At 51.6% G+C, this 11,174-nt stretch overlaps 5 protein-coding genes across 5 annotated transcripts, besides 6 other annotated features; all 5 read left to right on the top strand.

The window, feature by feature from the left end:
• TraAM80_02582 (putative ATP-dependent RNA helicase) lies at positions 1–3,402 on the top strand (the record flags this gene model as incomplete). Its single annotated transcript, XM_029379581.1, has 1 exon — positions 1–3,402. A coding segment is annotated over one exon (3,402 nt), but the record flags the coding sequence as incomplete, so codon positions are not given.
• A 421-nt stretch (positions 3,403–3,823) lies between these two features.
• Positions 3,824–3,847: a microsatellite.
• A 199-nt stretch (positions 3,848–4,046) lies between these two features.
• On the top strand, positions 4,047–6,086 carry TraAM80_02581 (putative proteasome regulatory non-ATPase subunit; the record flags this gene model as incomplete). The annotated part of the gene is made up of 1 exon (XM_029379580.1): positions 4,047–6,086. The coding sequence occupies one exon, from the start codon at positions 4,047–4,049 to the stop codon at positions 6,084–6,086; it is 2,040 nt and encodes a 679-aa protein (XP_029240571.1).
• Positions 6,087–6,360: 274 nt separating this feature from the next.
• Positions 6,361–6,412: a sequence feature (A-rich).
• A 246-nt stretch (positions 6,413–6,658) lies between these two features.
• Positions 6,659–7,078, top strand: TraAM80_02580 (uncharacterized protein; the record flags this gene model as incomplete). Its single annotated transcript, XM_029379579.1, has 1 exon — positions 6,659–7,078. One exon carries the CDS (start codon positions 6,659–6,661, stop codon positions 7,076–7,078), a length of 420 nt encoding a protein of 139 aa, XP_029240570.1.
• Positions 7,079–7,157: 79 nt separating this feature from the next.
• Positions 7,158–7,181: a microsatellite.
• A 27-nt stretch (positions 7,182–7,208) lies between these two features.
• Positions 7,209–7,238: a microsatellite.
• A 196-nt stretch (positions 7,239–7,434) lies between these two features.
• Positions 7,435–8,568, top strand: TraAM80_02579 (heat shock protein DnaJ; the record flags this gene model as incomplete). The annotated part of the gene is made up of 1 exon (XM_029379578.1): positions 7,435–8,568. One exon carries the CDS (start codon positions 7,435–7,437, stop codon positions 8,566–8,568), a length of 1,134 nt encoding a protein of 377 aa, XP_029240569.1.
• A 343-nt stretch (positions 8,569–8,911) lies between these two features.
• Positions 8,912–9,904, top strand: TraAM80_02578 (ribokinase; the record flags this gene model as incomplete). The annotated part of the gene is made up of 1 exon (XM_029379577.1): positions 8,912–9,904. The coding sequence occupies one exon, from the start codon at positions 8,912–8,914 to the stop codon at positions 9,902–9,904; it is 993 nt and encodes a 330-aa protein (XP_029240568.1).
• Positions 9,905–10,422: 518 nt separating this feature from the next.
• Positions 10,423–10,448: a microsatellite.
• Positions 10,449–10,942: 494 nt separating this feature from the next.
• Positions 10,943–10,974: a microsatellite.
• Between the last annotated feature and the right edge of the window lie 200 nt (positions 10,975–11,174).

The raw sequence follows: 11,174 nt of genomic DNA, 5'->3' as shown, positions 1-11,174 counted from the left end.
ACTGCTGGTGGTTTTGGTCAAGCAGCTGTAGCTGGTGGATTTGGCCAACAGACAGGCGGATTTGGCCAACAGGCAGGCGGATTTGGCCAACAGGCAGGTGGGTTTGGCCAACAGACAGGCGGATTTGGTCAACAGGCAGGCGGATTTGGCCAACAGACAGGCGGATTTGGCCAACCAGCCACAACTGGCGGTTTTGGTCAGGCAGCGACTCAGGGAACTGCTGGTGGTTTTGGTCAAGCAGCTGCAGCTGGTGGATTTGGTCAACAGGCAGGCGGGTTTGGTCAGGCAGCAACTCAGGGAGCTGCAACTGGCTTTGGCCAGACTGCTGGGACGGGATTCGGTCAACCCAGTGCCGCCGGTGGCTTTGGTCAAGCGGGTGCCACTGGCATGTTTGGACAACAAACAAGCGGCTTTGGTCAAGGTGCAGGTCGAGGAATATCTTTTGGTGCGTCTTCAGGTGGCTTTGGTGGCTTTGGTCAGTCTGCTGGGGCAATTGCGGCGGCTCCGGGCTCAAACATTTCTACCAACGCCATGCCTTTCCTTAATCTGCCCGACTTTGCGGAGAAACCGTATGGGAATGTATTACTTTTTGCTCCGGATGAAGAACCTAAGAAGCCCGTGGTGGCTGCTCCCTCAGCCGCAAGTGGTTCCTCTATTGCAATACTCCCCGCATCAATGTCAAGATACCAGCAGAAAATGAGAATCGGAGCCACAGCACCTGACCCCAGTTCCAGCCTTAAGCAACAGTCTGCCTCATTTTCGGTCAATGGTCTCTCACAGGTTGCCCTATGTGATCTGATCAGTGCTCCCAAGGTAAGTTTGGGCCTGCCGGATGCTGAGCAGAGTATTGTCCCCCCGACGACTTCTGAGGCCTTATTGGGTACAACTGAGCTGACTACTCCCGTGGTTGCGTCCCACGTACCTGTTTGCTCGAGTAGTGACTATATGTTGCACCCCCCTTTGGAAGTCCTAAAGGACTTCACTGTTCAGCAGTTGCAAAATGTACATGATTTCAGTATTTACCGGCGGGATGGGAAGTGTTCCGTACGCTTTCTTGAACCTGTGAATCTTGTTCGCTGCGATGTGTCTGAAGTCGTCGTCCTTCGCCCAAATGGGGAGGTACAGTTTTATCCGGGTGTTACTACACCCCCTCCGCTCGGGCATGGGGTTCACGTACCGGCGCGTGTGACAGTAAACGGCGTCGTTGCGACGACAGCGGAGGAGCTTCGTGAACGTTGTCGCAGAGATGGCGTTGTGTTCGACTCGTATGACGCGGAAACAGGAAGATGGATCTACACGACCAACGTGGATGCCGATGTTGTTGCGGATAGAACCGTAGAGCCTGATGACGAGTTTGTACCAGAAATTGAGCATATTTCCACCTATGGGGATTCTTCGAACGGCGCTGTACATACACCCGCTCAGCTTGAAACGAGTGGTTGGTCGCGTCCGGCGACGCCTACACCATCTCCTCTACGCATGCAGCCGGCGGTCCCAGCTTCTCTCGTCCAACTTCCAACGCGAAGCGATCAGTCATCTACGCTTCCAAGGCGGACGCGAGAGGTGACAGTGCGTGGAACACTGACATATCCCACGGTTTGCGAAAAAACTGAAGCACCCATGGATTTTAAACTACCTTATGATCTTCCTGATACGTATGAGGTTCCACCCCGTGAAAGAAAGGGTGCACTAGTGTTTAGGGGCCTTCAAATAGATAAGCAGGTTCCAGTGTACGTGGTAAGAAAGGAGGAGTCAAAGTTGTACGAAATGAACGGAAGCCTCGTTTCGCAAAGCACCATGGGGAGCCTGGGGCGAAGTTTTCGTTGTGGCTGGTGCCTCTCAGGACGTATCGCCGTCCCTACCTTTGCGTGGCTTCGTGATGGAACAGAAGATCAACAGATGCGGCAGGAGGTTCCTGGAGCAAGAGTTTCCCTCATGAATCCCTTCTTTGCTCATACCACAAGCAAACATTACTTGCAGAGCTGCGCCATCTCAGTCCTTCGGACAGTCTGCCGATACCTTCACTTCCTTGAGGGAACGTCGGATAAGGAAGACAGGTATCCGTTACTTACTGTGATTTTGTGCCGTGAAAGTAGTAATGTTTCACTATCAACGGAGAAGTTACAAGAGCTTGTTGTCGCCATTGACGCAGTACGGGCTGAACGGCTTTCCCCCATGGAGATATCAACAGCGCGGCAGGCGAAAACCGTGCTGAACCTTCTTGATGCCCTCTATGGACTTCCAGAGGCCGACAAGGCCGAGGGTAATGCTCTCGCCGAAAAGCGCTACCTCACGCAACTGCGGAGGAGGAACCTCAATGCTTGGCTCAGGGATGAGTTGAGCTTTATGGATACCTGGACGGAGGTGGAGGTGGGGATAAATTCAACGCAGAAACTACTCGTTAAGTTGCTTTGTCACAAATTAAGGGATGCTGCCCTCATTGCAAAGGAGGCGGGGAGCACAGAACTTTTCCGTGTGCTGGGCATATGCGGCGATGGAAATCAGTTTGGCAGTTTTGTAACAACAGCGGATATGAACCATATTAACGCGGAACCGAGCGTCCGTGATCGTGTTGTTGCTTTGCTTTCAGGCGTTGTTGAGCCTTTTGTTTCCCAACCACGCTACGAGCGATCAAAAAGTGGGGAGGTTGTCGCCATGATTCCGTCGAATGCGACATGGAAACAACTACTTGGCGTTTTTGCCTTTTATGGCTGCTCACCAGATACTCCAGCAGAGGACATTATTTGCGAATTCTTGGAGCGCCTGCGTACACCGTCCGCGCGACACGAGAACGCGTACCCTCCGTATGCGGACTATGTTGCACCTGAAATGCTGCACACGGCGCGCGGGCAAGATTTCATCGCCCGCGGGAACGAGTTGCAGGACGCTGCACTGAGCGTCTTGGAGGGCTTTACACTGGGTACCGCCCCTGTGGCAATCGCATTGCACCCGCACGCCTCCAGTTACTGCGCGACGGACTACCTGGCACCGTTTCTCATCCTCCTCGCCGTTCGTGCGCTGAAGTTGCAGCGCTCAGACAACTACATCGATGCCGAAACGAAGGTCCTCTTGGGTTTTACAGCAGCACTCGAGTGCCTTGAAGATTCATGGTTCTGGGCCCTGTTGCCGCTGCATATGATAGAGGACTTAAACTGCCGTTCACTTGCCGTGAAGCAGTTTCTTCGCCGAAACGCATACCGCTACAAAAACGGTGGTTACGGGGGTAACGCCGACTTTAAGCGTATGGTGGAGCTTTTTAACGTAGACATGTCGCTGCTCCAGCCCGAGGAACTGCCGCTGGATGTTGCTTTTGAGCAACCCTTGAATGCTCCCAGCATTCGCACCCTCACTTCTCTCTGTGATGCCCTCGAGCGATTTGGCCGTAGCTTCAACAAGGAATAGAATTGTTTGTAACTAGAACCAACTCCCCACGTACACCAACGAAGGACGGAAAAACGAAGAACAAGGAAAGAACACGAAAACCGAGAAGAAAGAAGCGATTGAATGCAGGAATGGGGCGCGAACTGAAATTTAGTATCTAAGTGATAAATGGCTCCACGCAGACCAATAACACAACGGCCCTGGAGCGATGGGATGGGGGGTGGGCGAGCTTTTAAATGGTGTTGAGAGTTGCCGTATCATCGATGATGCCGGTGCGAAGTAGCGGCGACGCTTCTCGTTTTGCCCTCCCACGTTATCGTCTGCTTTTAATGCCTGCATCCGAGCTGTTGATGGACCAATAACTCTTCCTTTTCTTTTTTTTTTCATGTGTCTGTGTGCGTTTGTGATGGACGGTGCAAGAAGAAAGGAAGAGTAGAGAAATACAAACACACGCACACACACATACGGTTGAGAAGGTAAGAAAGAGGAACGGGGGGTGGGGGCCGCTTCGTGTCGGTCGTTGCCCGTTGACTACGCGGCGAGAAGCCATTAGCAAAGCAAAAAAAAAAACAGGTGGTGGTGGGAGGGGGGGGGGGCAACTACCAACAACAAACAAGATTCCACACATAGGCACACCCAAAGTTGCATAAAAAGGCGTTGGGGAAATGGGTTTCATTCGTGTACCTAGCTTCTCGCTGCGGTATCAGGGAAGCGGCCGAATTGAGGATATTCACCTCTTCATGACATGTCTGTATCAACTCTGGTACCACAGAGGGCCATGGAACTGCTGTTTGGCCTCCTTAGTGGACTTCCTCAATAGTCTTGTTTTGTTTTGTGTGGTTTTTTTTCTCGCACTAATGTTTGATTGGCCTACTGCGCTTAACTGCGATGAGGTGAGCTGCGGTCACGTGACGCTAGTGCACGGCGTGCGGCGGCCGACGATTTTTGGTACGAATCACATGGTGCTGGCATTAATCTTGCTACTGTCTTCATCTGTGGCTGCTGTCTACGAATTATTAAGGTTTGTGGAGACGTGTAGGCTTCAGAGCGAGCTCTACGGCATGCTACGTGGCCTTGTTGACTGCGGCTACATCACACCCGTGCATCGTCTGCTGCATAGGTGGCGAAGCATGTGTGCACGCGTCGAGGGACACGAAGAAATTGGCCTCACTGGTGGCCTTCAATTTGTAGGAGACCTGAGCTGGGGAAGCTTTTTGGATCTCGTTTGTGAGCGGATACAAAAAGATCGCGACTTTGGTATTGTGGCACACAAGGAGTTTGACAGTCTTCGTGCAGTTCAGGCGCTGATGGTGTATGACAACTATTTTATAGCGCTTCATGAGCACGGCGTCCTTGAGAAGGGCACATTAAAGTATGTGGATAATGATCTTCTCAAGATTATTATTTGTGGAATGTTTGATGAATTCAACACACTTAAGGATGAGAAAAATCAGGTATCACTGGTTCGGTGGCAAGTTATTAAGTGTCTTGTCTGTTACGTTTTACTGTATCCTTTTGTGGTGACGCTTTCGCTGCTGCGTGTACTTATCAAAAATGCTGCCATCATGCGTTCGGATTGGGGGAATTACATGGAAATGGATTGGAGTAATCACGCACAGTGGAACTTTCGCCTGTACAACGAGGTTCCACATTTTCTATCGGCTCGATTATCAGCGGGGAGAAAGATAGCGGTGGGTATGGTCTTACAGCTACAGCCATATACTAATGTTGGGCGCTTCATCCGTAGAATGGCCTCGATGGTTGTCTTTGTCACGTTGTTAATATCATTCATGAATGCACCCCTCTTCATTTCAGGTACTATTGGGGGAATCTCATTTGTTTGGTGGCTTTCCATTGCGCTCGTGCTCTTTACTGTCTTCACGGATAAAATTCCTGTGCAGCGGGAGTATAACTACACGGTGGATCTAAGCCAGCTCATTGTAAATTTACACTACTGGGAGGATGAGTGGATGCGGTCTGGGGAACGATTTTACACGGCGCTAACGCGGACTTTTCTGAAAAGCCGGGCTACTGTGATTCTTGCAGATTTGGCGCACACCTTATTTATGCCGGTTATTCTCCTTGGCGTGTTATTTGATGGAAGCATCGTGGAACTCGTAAATGGGGTTTTCAACGAGACTGTGACTGTGGACGGCCTGGGTTCAGTGTCAAGAGGATCTGCTTTTGGACTGTTGTGTGCCGGCAGCAGCGACGATGCTGCACTAGAGTCCTGCCTCGATGAAAAGGGTGCCAAGTCCATTGCAAGTTTTTCCGCCATTTACGCAGGCTGGTCGGCAAAACGGATGCAGGCGGCAGAGGAAGTGTGTAAAACGACGGAGTCGGGCTTGCATTCCACCGCAGCTCTGAACCGTTTGGTGAAAAACTTGCATGAGCAGATGAATGTGCAGAATCATCCTGATCAAATAAGGGGCTCTGCTTGTTTTTCCTCTGCTTTTCGTTCGGCCCCTGCAAATGAGGGATTTCTTCAATCAACGTTGTGGGGGCAAAGTAACGCCCACGAGAGGGAGAAAATGTTTGTCTCACAGGTTATGGGTAAAGTGCTTTCCGAGTTCCCGTGCTCGGACCAGCTACTGTCCGGACTTTCCTCGCACGGGGTGGTCAGAGAAGGTGTGTTAGGTGAGTCCGGTCCGTTTCAAACGGTGAAAACATTTTACGGATCGTCTTATCATAGTTCGGACCCCTAGTGCTCTGCTTCACTTGCAGGAGATGTTTTAGGTAGTTTATTTCTGCGGTTGTTATCCGCTCTTGTTTATCCCTTGTTTCATGTGCCGCATTGCGCCCAAATGTCTCTTGACATGTCAATATCTTGAGTTATGGATAACATGTAGGCGCCACTCCAAGGGTGGGATGTGTGCGGAAAATTCACGCACTCCGTTGCAGGTGTGGTGTCTCTCTTTTATCACGAAAACTATTTGCATTGTCCTCTCTCTCTCTCCCCCACCTACCCACGCATCCACCTTTTTTTTTGTTTTTGTTGCTTGCTGTTTTTTTTTATTTATTTATTTTTGTTGAATTTGTGCGGAGCTTCGGCGCGCCTGCCACGTGGGATGTGAAAGTGGTGATGTGGACTGCGGGGCGCTGCCCTCTGAGCAGTGTACTTTTGGTTGTTTTTCTTCCTTCTCATTGACGTTTATATATATATCTTTTTGCGGTTTCTCTTCGACCTTCCCCGCCCCGCCTCGTTCTTTCTCTCTTTCCTTTTGATCCCAAGTTTTTTCCTGCATTCGCCCCTTCCTCCGCTTGCGTTTGGGCGTCGATGCAGTCGCTGGAGGAACAACTCGATGCTCTGTGGGAGGAGAGCCGGGTAAAGCGGCGGGCGAAGGTGGATGAGCTCAACACGGCGCTCGTGCAGCGCGTGCGTAGCGACGTTGATGCGACGCTGCAGAAAGTTCGGTCGGTCCTCGCGAGTGAGCAGCCGGAAATGGAGAGGCAAATTGACCGGCTACTCCACATGATAGACGAGTTGGCTGCAGGTGTTGAAATGTGGCGACAAAAAGCCATGAGCTCCATGGATTGCATTGACAAGGAGCAAAAGGCTCTTGGAAGCATGGTGCAAGAAGTCTCCATTCGAGCGGCAGCGCGAAAGGAGGACATGCTGAAGCGGCAGAAGCAGCGCTCAGAGGAAGTGCGTGCTGCATGCATGGAACTCTTTAAGGAAGTGGAGTTGAAGTTGTGAGCATAACATCAATGCCGTCTAGTTACAGGTGCACGGTGCCCATAGAAGACATACGGTGAGGTGTGGAGGAGGTGAACCAATATATATATATATATATATATATGCGTATTCTTGGCGTATAGGTGCCTCGTGTTTTTTTTTGTTCTGTTCCGTTTTGTTCCTCACATCTATGTGCGTCGGTGTATCTAGTTATGCCTCTCTGATGGGGTTCCTTTGCACACTTCTCAGTATTGTATGGATGGCTTCCTAACACTCTGTCTCTCGCTTTCTGCATAAATATATGTATAAATTTTTCTCTCTGTCATGCTGCTTCTCTGTACTTTCGTGGACAACAGTGGATCGGAACATACCTACCAATGACAGGGTTGTATCGCGTTCTTACTGCATCGGGCAGGGTTTACGGGGCCCGGGCGTACTATACATCTATGGGTGCTGGGGGTTTCTATCAACCGTGCCTGCGGGCTGTGGAACAACGGCAGGGTCTGTGGCTTCGTTTCGCGTCACAGGCGCGAATTAACAGTGGCGTTTATCCTGCCTTGGCAGGTGCCATGACGTACGCGAGACGGTGGCAGAGTGGCACTGGGGCGACAGATTACTACACGCTCCTTGGGGTGAAGCCGGACGCCTCGGCGGACGAAATCAAGGCGTCGTACAAAAAGCTTGCCTTTCAGTACCACCCCGATCGCAACAGCGATCCAGCGGCGGAGGAGATGTTTAAAAGCATTTCCGAGGCATACCACGTGGTTGGAAACAAAGAGCGTCGAAGGGAGTACGACTTGATGCGTCGCAGCACCTCCTCCACTTCTTCTTCTTCCTTTTCAGGCAGTGGCTCGCGAGGCGGGTTCTCTCCCGGGTATTCGCAACAAGGCCCCGCAGAAGGCTATCACCACATGTCGAAAGAAGAGGCGGATCGTCTCTTTCGCGACTTGTTTGGCGGTATGAGGGTGGATCAGATATTTCGGGACCTTGAAGAGGAGATGAGGCGTGGCAGTCTAGGGGGTCGTCAGAGCCGCACCTCGTCGGAATTCAGTGAAAAGGAACAGGCGTTTCGGCCTTTTTTCCGCGGTGGATCGACCCGCATCTACGTCGACGCCCACGGCAATCGCATGGAGGAGCGTGAATTTCACGACCCGCGTGGAACAACATTCAAAGTGCGCACGGTGAGTAGTGAGCAGCCGAACGCCAGTATCAACCAACGGGTGGAGGAGTATTACAGTACCAAGGCGGGGAGCAGCCGAGATGGCAGGTTTCACTACGGAAACTCCTCTTTCACTGTGAACCCGCCTGGTGCCACGAACGACTTTGGGCAAACTCTTTTTGGTGTGCGGACACACGGAAGGCACCCACTCGTAGCCATGATGATTATTGCCGCGTGGGGAATTGTGCTTGGCACCCTGATTTTGGCTGCCTTTACATTTCTATTTTCTCATCCCGTCTTTACGATGTCCGTACTATTTCTTATTTTCCTTCGTCGGATGCGTTTCCTTTGAATAATGGATGATGAGCCTTCTCACCGCCCTGGTTATTGTGTAAGGCGGTTCTCGCACGTGGTTGCACCAGGGACGTCATTGTGGCCGCCTCATTCAACACCACCACTTTTTGTTTCTCACGTGCGCGCCTTGCGTGGGCCCTGCAGAGGGAGTTTGTGTATGCATCGACAAATACTGTCCCATGTTAGTATCGTTATTATTATTATTTTTTGCTGTTGTTGCTGCTGCCTTCCTGGTTTTTCGCTCCTGCCCATTCCTTGCTCTCGCCGCCCACAACTCCAACACCTATGAGCGCTGTGCCTTCATAGGAACAATAAGAACAGCATCCGCCAAAAAAAAAAAGATGAATCGTGTTCGTGTACTCAGCTCGCATGAAGAGAGCAACGGTCCCACGGTTGTGGTTGTGGGCTCCTGCTTCCTGGATTACATCGCCTACGTTGATCGCCTTCCGAAGCTTGGGGAAACCTTCAAGTCCCGGAGCTTCCAGAAGGGATTTGGTGGCAAAGGCGCCAATCAAGCCGTGGCCGCCGGTAGGCTTGGTGCGCGCGTGGCGATGGTGAGTGTTGTGGGCTCTGACGGCGACGGTAGCGACTACATTGCGAACTTCAAGAGGAACGGGGTGGACACCACAAACGTGTACCAGAAGCAGGGTGACGCGACAGGGCTGGCGATGATTTTTGTGGACTCCAAAACGTCAAATAACGAAATTGTGATTAACCCCAACGCGACCCACGCAATGACGGTTTCTTTCCTACGTCACCAATCAGACAATTATAATCGATTTCTTTCAAGGAGTTGCCGCTTCCTCATCTGCCAGAATGAAATTCCCTTAGAAACGACTCTTGATGTGCTGCGCGAGGCACACAAACGTGGCATCTACACGGTTTTCAACTCCGCCCCGGCCCCCTCACCGGCGGAGGTGAAGATTATTACGCCTTTCTTGCAGCATGTCTCACTTTTCTGCCCCAATGAGGTGGAGGCTGCAATGATCACTGGGCTGGAGATAACCAATGAGGCTTCCGCCGCAAAGGCCTCCAGGGCTCTGCAGGCGCTTGGCGTGCGGGACGTCGTTATCACCCTTGGTGCACGGGGTTATGTCATTTGCGAGAGGGGTCTGAAGCCGGTGCATGTACCTGGAATTCGTGTGAAGGCCGTGGACACCACCGGCGCTGGCGATTCCTTTGTTGGGTCGATGGTGTACTACATGTCGAGGGGCAAGACGCTTTCAGAGGCTTGTCGACGGGCGAATGTTTGCGCTGCGATTAGTGTCCAGCGGAAGGGCACACAGATGTCGTACCCCACAATTGGTGAACTCCCTGCGGAATTTCGGGAGTAAATTGTCTTGGGAAGACGAAAAGAGATAATTGACGTCTAGAAAAGTTTTGTGACGGATTTGTAATCAAAACGAAAGCAAACCATATAACTATATATTTTTTTTTTTCAAAGAAACGTACAAAACGATGAAAAAGTGCCATGGATCACGTCTTGGAACGCCTGCGCACAGATCTACCATCACACGCAGGGGATGAGACAACTGTGGTTTGCGTCTTCCCCCGATGCTTTCTGTGCCTGGAGTAGTTTGTCTGCGTTTGCACAGGATGCGATGTAATTTATCGAATGTACTCTCCGTGCAGGAACAAGCACACGTACCCAGTTAACTCACCTTGAAGGCAATGAAACGAAAGAAGTGAAAGGGCCCATAGTGACGACAATAGTAGCAAGCAAACAACAACAACAAAAAGAACTCCTACACTGCACGTTTCACGTTGCCATAAAACGGAGAGGCACTTACGAGAGCATTACTGAAGCAAAAAAGAAGAAAGGGGAAGCCCATATGTTGCGCTTTGCGTTGGTTGTGTGTGTGTGTGTGTTTGGGGGTGAGGGAGGTTGAGTTGTCTGGGATTGGGGTGAGGGTAGGTGAGAAGTGAGTTCCGCGTCAGAAGGGCCGTGTTGGACGTGGCCACGCTGGAGTGGGGAGGGGGGACAAAAAGCCTGTGGCTGTGGCAGCCGAACTCCTCCAAGTAATGGCCAAAGGAGGCAAAGCAAACGGGGGTTAAGGACGCCGAGGCGCACATATATTATATTATATATCTGCGCCTCAGAGGAAAAAAAAAATACATTGGTGCTGAGATGTCTTCCATGCCACTGTTGCACCCATATGCGGGTGCACTCCCGTAATAATTGGCGTGGTGCCACCTTTTGTTCTGTGCAGCTGGGTGCGTGTTGATGATTCTGCGGCGCCTTTTTTTTTTCTTTTTGCTTCGCCTGCGTTGCTCCGTCACGCCCCCCTCCTCCGTAAGGTGAAGGTAGAGATTGTTGCAGCCCCCGCGTGGAGGCAGCGGCAAGCAAGAAGAAGTGCCCAGCGACAATCACCCACACACACACACACACACACACACACACACAGAGAGAGAGAGGACGGGGGTGCGTGGGAGGGGAACGACGGTTGGCGGGAGAAACGCCGGCGTGCACAAGACTCACCCCATCACAGCATCCGCGGTGGAGGCCAACACACACTCATCCATACACCAGGAAGCAGCGTCGCGGAGGGGTGGCACAACGGGAGACGCACCCTGCCTGTGGTAACCCACGGAAGTCACACCACG

Source organism: Trypanosoma rangeli, assembly GCF_003719475.1.
Source record: "Trypanosoma rangeli strain AM80 chromosome Unknown Tra_15.4_contig_00060, whole genome shotgun sequence".
Classification (NCBI taxonomy): domain Eukaryota; phylum Euglenozoa; class Kinetoplastea; order Trypanosomatida; family Trypanosomatidae; genus Trypanosoma; species Trypanosoma rangeli.
Note: the sequence above shows the minus strand (reverse complement) of the source record. Positions and strands in the feature narration are given on the sequence as shown.